Here is an 11853-nt window from a genome sequence, read left to right as displayed (position 1 = left end):
AACAAATGCACACAATGACATAAGACAAAGTACATAAGTTAATTATATTGAAGTACATTTTGCCAAAAGCCCCTAAATAAATGCAAAATATTCTGCAGGATTCAGCCATATTTTTTGTTTCCTTCTTTGGTTTTGGGAGGAAAAAAATCCTTCTGCAAAAATTGTCAGTTTAGGAAATAGCACCTACTAAAACCCTACCGCTTATTGTTCAGAACTTTGAAGTTCTTAACTCCATTTATAGTTTTTACAAACTTTAAGTTTTTCTTCAAACTTTAAGTGTAATCCCGTTATAGACCGCCCATAGTGATACTGACCGATATTCGGCATTTTGAAGGTAAAAACCGAAAATTTACCTCTAAAACCAAATTTAAAGAAAACAATTGTTATAGATTTTTTTCATACTCTTTTTTATATTTTGTTATGCTGTCTACAGTTATAGGTCTTTTGAAAAATTCTTCGATAAAGTTTTGATTTATAAAACACATCGATTGAAGTTTTTACGATTTCGTAAGAGTTTACAGTTTACAGCCAATTTTTTCAAGGTTCAATTTACCATTACCTGCTCTGGAGCTGTTTATTTAGACGTCACTTGGGAAAAATCGATCCTAGATATGGTATTTTTATCTCGAAATCACTTATAATGGAATATTTACTTTTCTCCGGAATAAGAAAATTTCGAAAAATTAAATGAAATGTTATTAAATTCGTAGTAATTAATTTAAGGCGTATATACCCTATTATAAATAAATGTAAAATATATGGTCCTTCAATTGATTTCTACACTAATTATAATTTTCTTGTTTACAGGTGTGTCAATGTCAAGCAGATTCCACAAGTCATGTGGCGCATAAAATGATTTCTTAAAAGAAACTATACAACAACAACAAGTCTCGGAACTGTGATAGAAAACGTATACGATTTTATATAAACCACAATCCCAGCAAAAGTAAAACTTGAAAATCGCTAACAAAAAAAGAGAAAAAGAAAATTTCTTTCCCCACACACGAGTATACCAGCGACAAACTGTCGACACTATCGATAAGGAACTTTTCGGCAAATATGCTGAACAATCTGGGGGCCAATGTTTTGGGTGAGTAATTCAATTTAATCCTATATTTGAAAAAAAAAAACAAAAAATGAAAATAAAAGTGTTCACATTAGTGCACATTAAATTAATGTTAATCACAAAGCTAATTGCTTAAGTTAAGCTATCTTAACGGAGCCGATGATAATGATCGGCATAATTAAACTAATTTCTTAAATATACTTCCGATTTGCAATTAGAGTTTCAATTTTCGAAATAAGACATCATCACATTTCCACCAATGGTCCATTTGATGGACCATTCTAAATGGTTTCGTTTAGCACGGAGCCTTTCAATACCAGGCGACAATCAATGCTAAACGATTCGATTCGACAATGGTAAGTGAGTGAGTGTGTGAGGCGGTTGGTGATGACGTTTCCTGGGGCAGTGATGGGCGGGGCTGTGCTGGGCCACCAGTGATAATTGCCTGTGGGAGTTTTTTGTAGAGTTCCGAACTGACCGAACGGAATATTGAAAGTGAAATTTAAAAATCTGATTAACAGTGCTTGTAAAATAAGTGAACAAATAAAAAATAATTATTACATATTCGATTCTCGACTACTGGTGTTGCTGTTGTTGTTTTTATTTTTTGTGTTTTTAGCAATAATTATCTCTTGATTAACCATAATTACCAATGAAAATAAGCAAAAAAACGGCACAAACAGACATCAACAACTGACGCAATGATTATTGTGGCAGAGATGATACTGGGCCAGCCATGAAAGGGGGAAATTGTAGTGTTATGATTTTTGTTGTTGTTTTTCATCGGAGGTAATGTTGCAGGGATACTGACGTGGAATTTTTGTATGTATAACAGTGCAGTGCGTGAGAAAGTGTGTGTGTCATTATAAAAAGGCTGGGCTGGCTGCTCAAGTGCAGAAGTAGTGATAATTGTTGTAATTGCTCTTTTAAATAAAATGATTTAAACACAGGTTAATACATATTATTAAATCTGTTTTAATTTACTGTCCAGGGGGGGGGGGGGGGGTTGATATGGGATTGAAAATTGGTGCATTTTTTCAAGAAGCATACAATTAACTTTCCGAAAATAAAAATACAAATATACAAAAAAAAAAAAAAAGAATAAGAAAAGTAGCCCGGGTGGAAGGTGCCCGGGCCCTGATCCCCCTTTCCACAAACGTCCCTGAAATTTGACATTTTGTACTATTTATGCAAGACATGTAATAAGGCTGATTTTTTTGAAATTTAGTCTCTAGCACATATTTACTGCTGTAGCTAAAATCTTGAAATTTGGAATGTAGTATGGTTAGGTACTAAATAGATGCCAATAGTAACAATGTGGGAAACAGTTAAGACAGAATTCTAAAATTATCAATTTTTGGAAATTCCCAGTTAACTGATTTTATGTGACTGTAATTAACCGACAGGTTAGAACTTCCAATGGTTGTATGATATAAAGATTGAATTATTCTTTTATAAAAGTTATAAGATACAATTTATAAAAAGAAATTAGTTTATAAAAGATACAAAAAGAACTAAAAAATATAAAAAGACACAAATAGCTGGAGCTTCATATGTTTGAGTGATATAAGAAGACTTTTGGAGTTTCGTATTTTCAAACATTGCAAAGGGAGTAGGGGTGAGAAATGTCGGCATTTTCGGAATGTAAATATACATATACAGGGTCAGATTAAAAAACTGCAAACAATTTTCGACTGCTGTCATTTCTAAGCCACTCAAGCATTTTGGTGATGGAATTGATTGGCTGGAAAACCACAAGTGGCTATCGTTAGAGCACTCCAGCATTTAAATGTGAATAAATCTTTTGTGTTTCGTACCATCGCTCGTTACCGTGATACCGACGTCAAGGAAATGGACGGAAGAAAACAGCAACATCAGCAGAAATGGTTCGAAAAGTAAAAAAGCTACTTGATCGAAACCCGTGTCGCAGTGGCCGAAAAATGACTCGTGAGCTGAACATATCGCAATATTCCAGTCGGAAAATATTGAGAAATGAGATCGGGGTAATGGCGTTGAAATTCCACAAAGTGCAAGTACTGACACCGCAACAGAAAGAAAATAGACTCAAAAGAGCTAAAAGGTTGCTTGGCTTGGCCGAAAGTAGTGAACTGCCGAATTTGGTTTCCTCCGTCTCCGGTGAGAAAACATTCGTTGTCCAGCAGTTTGTAAACAAACAAAATTATCGTTTTTACTCGCCAAAGAGGTCAGCTGAAAATGTGCAAATATGGGCCGCCATAACAGTCGATGATCGCTCTCCGCTTGTATTAATCGACCGTGGCATCAGAATACCGAATATTATCACGAAAATATTCTGGAGGGTGTATTAAAGCCTTGGGGACGAAAATATTTTTATTGCAGACCTTGGACATTCCAACTCAGGACTCAGCACCATCGCACTCAGCACGCGCCACCCAAGAATGATTACAAAATGAGGCTCCTCGCTTCATTTCCAGCGCACAATGACCACCAAAAACTCCGGATACCAATCCGTTGGGTTACTGTGTCTGGAGTATTTTGGAATGCAAGGTTGGCACTAAAAAATACCAAAGTGACGATCACCTCAAGCAAGCGACTCGCCGGGAATGGGCCAATATACCGAAGAGCAACATTCGGGCAACGTGTGACGGTTTCGTTGGCCGTTTGAAGGCCATAATTCGTGACAAAGGTGACCAATTCGAACAAATCGAAACTTACTAAAATTTGATGCTATTTCCGACATTTTCTGCTTTCATTTAATAATATTAAAAAAAAAAAAATGTAAAAATTATGGCGTTTGACATCCTTGCATTTTTTATCTCAACCTGTATATAATTTGATACGGCCAAAACGTGCCTCATCGAAATAACGGTTTTAGACCCTAGGTCTCTGCGGGTCTCTCTGTTTTGGGACATTTCGACATTGCGATGTCTGTCTGGCTGGAGTGCACGATAACTCTCGAAGGGAGTATCCGATTTGGTCCAAACTTGGTACATCGTAATATTTTAATCAAACTTACATTGAGTTCGGAGATGGGCAATATCAGTTCACTCTTTCTAGGTACCTCCCCCACAAAAGATCGAAATTTTCCAAAAATATATTTTCTGCTCAAAAAGAGAAACAATAATCCGATTTTACTCCAACTTTTATTTTTTTAATATTTGCATCAGTATTAGGTCAGGTGACCCACAAAGGGGTCAAAAGTTTGAATAATTATAACTCCTATAAAATGTGATATAAATGTCCGATTGTCTTCAAATAACACACATCACAATATTTTTATTAAGCCAAGGTCTGGTGTGAAGATAGAATATATCCTTCTGGTACCTCTTCCACAGAGGGTCAACATTTTTTCAATATTTCAATCAACACAAGATCTGTTATAAAAATTGTAGAGAGCAGACCATTCCTTGTGGTACCGCTTACACATAGGGTCAAAGTTCAGAATAACAAAAACGATCATGAAATTCGAAATAAGCATCATGTTCTCTTCATATTTCACACATCCCATTATTTGTACTACAGTAAGGTCTGGTGTGAAGATGGGATATATCGGCGCACTCGTTTTGGTACCTGCCCCCAAAGGTGTCATATTATCCATATCCATGGACCTCATAAAACGCGAAATTATTTTCCGATTCTATTCCTTACAAAGGGTCAAAGTTCATAATAACCAAAACGATCATTTAGTCCGAAATAAGCATCAGGTTCTCTTCATATTTCACACATCCCATTATTTCTACTTACCCAATGTCTGGTGTGAAGATGGAATATTTCGGTCCATTCCTTTTGGCCTCTCCCCCCAAGGGTCAACATTTTGAATACCCATGAAGCTCATAAAACGCGAAATTAACATCGGATTCCATTTAGACTTGGTACGTCTCAATATTTCTATCAACACTAGATCTGTTTAAAATATGGTAGAGATCGGAGCATTTATTCTGGTACCTCTCCCACATTGAGATTTGAAAAACAAAAATATTAAAGAAAGCGAAATAAACATCCAAATCTCTTCCAATTTCACTTATACAAACATTTTTGCTAACAAGATCTCTTATGAAGATGATATATACCTGCGAACCCCTTCTGGTACCTCATACAGAAAGGGTCACAATTTTCGACACTTTTATCTGTCATTACTTGCGAAACAAGTCAGCAACTGTTTACAACTAAATATTTCTCTCAACCAAAAACCTTGGATGAATATGGAATTAAAGCTTTTATCACATATCTCACATAACCTGAAGGAAGTAACCAAACCTGGCACGTCGCATTATTTATATCATATTTAATTAGGTCCGATACGAAATGGACAATATTAGCCGATTCCTTCGGAACCTACTCCATAGTGGACCAACAATTTGAAAAATCATAACAGAAGTCAAAATATATTTAAATAATCGAACATTGGCTGAGGGTATACATCTGTCGGCTAAACCTACTGATACTTTTTAAGTTGTTTTTTTTTTAATTTAGAAAAACTTGAAATATGACTAAAAATACTCCCATTACTTCTCACAGACACACATATACAACCAATGATAATAAATATTCCATAGATATTTAAAATATTTGTAACTACCGAATTTCAAAAGAAAAATCATTGCACTCCTTTCCCTCGATGCAATTAAAATGCAAATCAACGCGAATATAGATTTCAACACCAACCGAATCATTGAATATTTTCTACCAATAGCTTGAATAATTTATGAGCGTTTTACAATGGCCTTTGCATTTCCGCAGAATAACAAATTGCTGGCAGCGAACTTTGGTTAAATGGCCACTTTTGGGCCGGCTGGATGTTCCTTTTAGCGAGGAGACTGCTGTTGCAGCGGAGGCTGCAGCCAATTGTTTTTGCTTCCAGCATTTGTTTGTCCGACTGTTTGTATGGCTGCCTTGCAATGGTTTTTCGTTTTTTTTTTTTTTTTTTGGTTTTTATTCTGTGTAATTAATTATTTTAATTTAATCGATTATTAATTTATGGCAATATTTCACACTTTTCAATGGCAGTGAGAATTTTGCCGTGAACAATTACAGATGAGGAAAAAAATGAAACGGAGTAAAAAACCAATATTACATTCATAATATGGTTTATTTTTATTTACCAATGTTAAAGTTGTGTGTGTATGAGTGAGTGTTTTTGTTAAATTTCGTTTTAAAAACATAATTAAATTAATATAAATTATAAAAAAAACACAGCTGGCGGGTGTGAAAACACTTTATTAGTAATTAACCCAGAGAAATGTTAATTTCAATTGCTGGAGAATGCCTCAATTAATTAATAACAAAAAAAAAATGCCATCCAATGAGGGAACTAATTTTTTTTCCACAAAGTCCATTGCGGAAAGCTAACGAATTAACGCCGTAATTGTAAAAAGGAGACTAGGCGAGGTTCAATGGCTGAATCTGACGATATTTAATTAATGGTATTGTAAACATTTTTAAATATCTCCCATTTTTCCACTGAAATAAATTAATTTCCAAATAATTTTTCAAAAATGTTAAAATATTTCCCAAAATATAAAATATTACAGAGTTAGATTAAAATCTGCAACAAAGTCAAACCCCTATATTTTTTAATTTTTTTTTTTTTAATTTTATTGAATGAAAGAAAAAAACGTCGGAAAAAGCATCACATTTTAGAATAAGTTTGGATTTTTTCCAATCCGTCAACTTTGGCACGAATTATGATCTTCAAACGATGGCCAATGAAACCATCACACGCTGCCCGAATGTTACTCTGCGGTATTTTGGCCCATTCCCGGCGAAACGCTTGCTTGAGGTGATCGACACTTTGGTATTTTTTGGTGCCAACCTTGCTTTCCAAAATACTCCAGACACAATAGTCCAACGGATTGGTATCCGGAGATTTTGGTGGTCATTGTGCATCAAATTTTAGAATAAGTTTAGATTGGTTCGAATTGGTCACCTTTGAAGGCTTTGGCCTTCAAACGGCCAACGAAACCGTCATTCGCTGCCCTAATGTTGCTCTGCGGTATTTTGGCCCATTCCTGGCGAAGCACTTGCTTGAGGTGATCGACACATACTCCAGTCCAACGGCTTGGTATCTGGATATTTTGGTGGACATTGTGCGCTGGAAATAAAACGAGAAACCTCATTTTGTAACCATTCTTGGGTGGCGCGTGCTGAGTGCGATGGTGCTGAGTCATGTTGGAATGTCCAAGGTCTGCGGCCAAAACGTTTGTGTGTCCAAGGCTTTAATACACACTCCAGAATATTTTCGCGAAAATATTCGGCATTTATTCTGATGCCACGGTCGATTAATACGGGCGGAGAGCGACCATCGGCTGTTATGGCGGCCCGGCCCACACCATCATCATGGCCGGCTCTTAAGTTCTGGTGGCCAACCGAATGTGTACATTTTCAGCTGACCTCTTTGGCAAGCCAACACGATAATTTTGTTTGTTTACAAACAGCTGAACAACGAATGTTTTCTCATCGGAGAAAACCAAATTCGGCTGTTCACCACTTTCGGCCAAGCGAAGCAAATCTTTAGCTCTTTTGAGTCTATTTTCTTTCTGTTGCGGTGTAAGTTTTTGCATTTTTTGGAATTTAAATGGCTTTACCCCGAGCTTATTTTTTCAATATTTGCCAAATGGAATATTGCGATATGTTCAGCTCACGAGCCATTTTCCGGCCACTGCGGCACGGGTTTCGGTCAAGTCGCTTTTTTACTTTTCGAAACATTTCTGCTGATGTTGCTGTTTTCTTCCGTCCACTTCCTTGACTTCGGGCTACGCTACCAGTATCACGAGCGAGGTAACGAGCGATGGTATGAGACATAAAAGATTTATTCACATTTAAATACCGGGGTGCTCCAACGATTGCCACTTGTGGTTTTCCAGCCAAATATAAAGAAATCGCACTATCACGCTTGAATTCCATCACGAATAACTTTTTTTCGGGAAAATTCTCTCCAGATGTTTTTGTACACTTGTAAACAATATAATGAGCTGTCACTGGAATAATTTTAACAGCTGTCGGACGAGTGGCTTTGAAATGACAGCAGTCTGAAGTTGGTTGCAGTTTTTTCAATTCATCCTGTAGAGGACTAGGGGAGTTTTTCAATACAAGAATCGATGAATGAATCTGATGTCATTTCATTTATGGGATTTTGATTTTCATTTTTCTCTGGCATTGGAAACATATTTAAATACCTCCCAAATTTCCATTTAAATAAAATATTCCTACTTTGACACTTTTCCAAAAAAAAAAAAAAAAATAAATAAATAAAATAAAATAAAATAAAAATAAAAAAAATAATAATAATAATAATAATAATAATTAAGTGAGATTTTGAGAATGGAAAAAAGCTAAATTAAAATATAAATCTTGGCGAAAATAAGTTTATCTTTAATTAAAATATTTTTTGTTGTTTTGATTTAAAAGAAGACTGGTGTTACGGAAATTCACAACCGCAACACGTTCCATGGAAATCCTCAACAATTTATTTGCAACTGCAAAGCGGTAAAATAATAAATTTTCTAATCCTTTTTTGCAACTTGGATTTGTGCCTGGTTGGTTGGCTTCCGAACAACAAGTGAATTTGCATTTTCCAAACATTATTTTTAATTTTCATACAAAAAGCGAGAGAAAGAGACAGAGAGAGTAGAAAAAAACCTCCACATTTGTTTTCAGCCAAGTAAAATCAGCTAAGTACCAAGCCCAACATCATTGGCCTCGGGCTGTGGACTTTGTTTTGCGCCAGCAATTATCAAACAATTTACAACATTTTTGGCCAGGAAAATTGCCAAAATATTACAAATTCAAATTCACTTGGAAACAACAGCAACAATTTCACAAAATGGTGGGCCACAACTGCAAAGCAAACATACGCACGTGTGCATTCCTATCTATCTACAACAAGCAGATCTATAGTTGTGGAATGTTGAGCTGGAATTACATTTATTGTATGTACCTATATTTTTACGTGTGTTTGTGTTTGCCCCAACAGGGGGCTGAGCAGGAGCAGATTGGTGCAACAAACTTTTCAAATATGATATATATTCCGAACACAAAACCCAACCAACCAGCCAGCCAACCATTTATGAATTTTATGCGGCAAAGGCTTAAAAAGTTGTGCCATCGTAAATGCCAACGTCGAAACGCTGGTGTTTGGCGACTGTTGCCGTTGTTTTGCTCTCGCCGTTGTAAGGATTAATTAAATTAATTTAACGATTGCATTCGTAATTTAATGCCACTGTAAATTTCCAAAACACAAACAGCCATTAACAGAACTTAAAAATTCGCCTATTGCACACACAGACACAAAGAGGAATACTTATACACAAATTTGGAAAATAATAGGGTGTAATGGGTAAAAGTGTAGAAGACGTTATAACATATTTGAACATGGGAAGGTGGATCAAAAAAACTTGAGGGTAGCCTCAAAAAAACTTAAAAAAAATATAATAAATACCAAGTAAAAAACATTAAGTTCGGCCGGGCCAAACTTTTAATACCCTTCACCTTAGGGTAAAGGAAACATTAGAGCCCATTATGACCCACATATACCAATTTTTAGCCATACTCATAGGAAAATGTGCCAAAAATCATCAAAATACCGTATATCGGGAAATACGGCAATATGGGGCTATACAAAAACGTTGACCTATACATACAGTGTTTCGTCAAGAGAGCTAGAACCCATTAAGACCAACAAATACCAATTTGTGGACAAATCTGCGAAGAAATGTGGCAAAAACCATTAAAATGCAGAATATCTGGAGGTACCGTTATATGGGGGCTATACCAAATCGTGGACCCATACATGCAATGTTTCGCCACCAGAGCTGGAACCCATTATTTTTAGACAAATCTGTGAAAAATGTGGCAAAAATAATCAAAATACCGAATATCGGGTGGTACCTTTATATGGGGGCTATACCAAAACGTGGACCTATACATGCAATGTTTTGCCACACGAACTGGGACCCGTTATGACCTACAGATACGAATTTTCAGACAAATCTGTGAAAAAATGTGGCATAAATCATAAAAATACCGAATATCGGGAGGAACCGTTATATGGGGACTATAGCAGAACGTGGATAGATATATCTCATTTTCAATACCAACCATCCTAAACACAATACAAATTGCTCTGCTAAATTTTGGCGCTCTACGTCAAATAATGTGGGCTGTATCGTGATTTCAACAGACAGGCAGACAGACAGACGGACATCGTTAAATCGACTTAGAATTTTATGCTGATTATGAATATGTATACTTTATACAAACGGAATGACAAAGTTAATATATCCTCCTTTCCAAGGTGGAGGCTATAAAAAACAATTGTTTGAGTTTATGCAGCTTTTTATTAACAATGGAAAAAGTCGAAAAAACAGAAAAATATTTAATTAAAAAAGAAATGATAAATTCTTTATGTTATGCGCATCTGAAGGCTTCTTTACACACGGTTTGTTCGTTAAGAAAGTTGATATTGGCTTGTGGATAGGAGGAGGAAGTTCTTTCGTAAAAGCTGAGTTATAAACAAGAACTCGCTACATACCAGGCCGGTCTAAGAACAATCTTTATAACTAAAGTATATTTTTCACAAGAGCGCCATCTTTTTATCGATGTTTGATCTAAGAAAAACAAATATAAATATATGTTTCGCTATAGAAATGGAAGAACATTTCTAAGCCATTTTACAGTACCATTAAGAAAACGAATATTTGTATACATTTGGGCGCCACTTTTAAGACTAAAGTGCATTGTTTATAAAGAGCGCCATCTTGATATCGACATTTGATTAACGAGTAGTAAATAAATAAAATAACAAAATAATTAAATAGATATTTTATTTTTTAAAGGGACTTACAATTCTACGCCATTTTACAGCGACAATAAGAAAACAAATATGTGTATACATTTGGGCGCCGCCTTTAGAACTTAAGTAATACTTTAAAATAGCGACATCTTTATATCAGTTTTTGATAGATAAAATAAAAATATATTTTAATACCTCTTCTGCAATTAAAAAGGATGCAGAATTCTACTCCAGATAAGATAAAGAAATGTGCCTACATTTGGGCGCTACAGAGGAATCGGTTTTATAATTAATATTGAAAAAGGAAAAACATAGCTGGATCTTCTTGTTCTTGACATTTTTATACCCTCAGCCATATGGCTACCGACTGTATATATCATTTGATACGGCCAAAATGTGCCTCATCGAAATAACCGTGCACACAATGACTCTCGAAGTATCCGATTTTGTCCAAACTAGGTACAAAGTAATATTATTATCAAACTTAGATCGAGTTCGGAGATGGGAAATATCGATCATCCCCTATAAAAAGTTTAAGTTAAAAAAAAAATATATTTGGTTGCACAGAAAGAGAAAGGATAATCCGATTTTGCTCCAACTTTGCAAATTCTAATATTTCCATCAGTGCTATATCAAGTGCGAAAATGGACAACATCGACCCACCTCATCAAGTACCTCCCCCACAAAGGGTCAAAATATTGAATAATTACAACTGTAATAAAATGTGACGTAACAGTCCGATTGTCTTTAAATTTCACACGTACCAAATTATTAACCCAAGAACGAGACTCAGTTCTAGGTCAGGTGCAAAAATGGATAATATCGGTCCACTCCATCCTCACATAGGGTCAAAATTTTGAATAATTATAACTCTTATAAAGTATGATGTAAGAGTCCGATTGTCTTCAATTTTCACACATCCTAATATTTTGATAAACCCAAGATCTGGAATAAAGACGAAATATATCGTTCCAACCCAATCCAATCCAAGGGTACCTCCCCCACAAAAGGTCGAAAT

General features: G+C 35.5%; 1 protein-coding gene across 2 annotated transcripts in view; it reads left to right on the top strand.

Annotated features, from left to right (window-relative positions):
* Window positions 1–811: 811 nt before the first annotated feature.
* LOC101895709 (homeobox protein orthopedia) overlaps window positions 812–11853 on the top strand; it is an 83572-nt gene continuing 72530 nt past the window's right edge. For both annotated transcript variants that reach the window (XM_059131122.1, XM_059131121.1), the window contains exon 1: window positions 812–1090. In XM_059131122.1, coding sequence (XP_058987105.1) covers window positions 1060–1090 — 31 coding nt within the window. In that variant the 5' untranslated portion in view covers window positions 812–1059. The remainder of the gene's footprint in view (window positions 1091–11853) is intronic.

The sequence above is a fragment of the Musca domestica genome, unplaced genomic scaffold, assembly GCF_030504385.1.
Source record: "Musca domestica strain aabys unplaced genomic scaffold, Musca_domestica.polishedcontigs.V.1.1 8, whole genome shotgun sequence".
In the NCBI taxonomy this organism is placed as follows: Eukaryota; Metazoa; Arthropoda; class Insecta; order Diptera; family Muscidae; genus Musca; species Musca domestica.
Note: the sequence above shows the minus strand (reverse complement) of the source record. Positions and strands in the feature narration are given on the sequence as shown.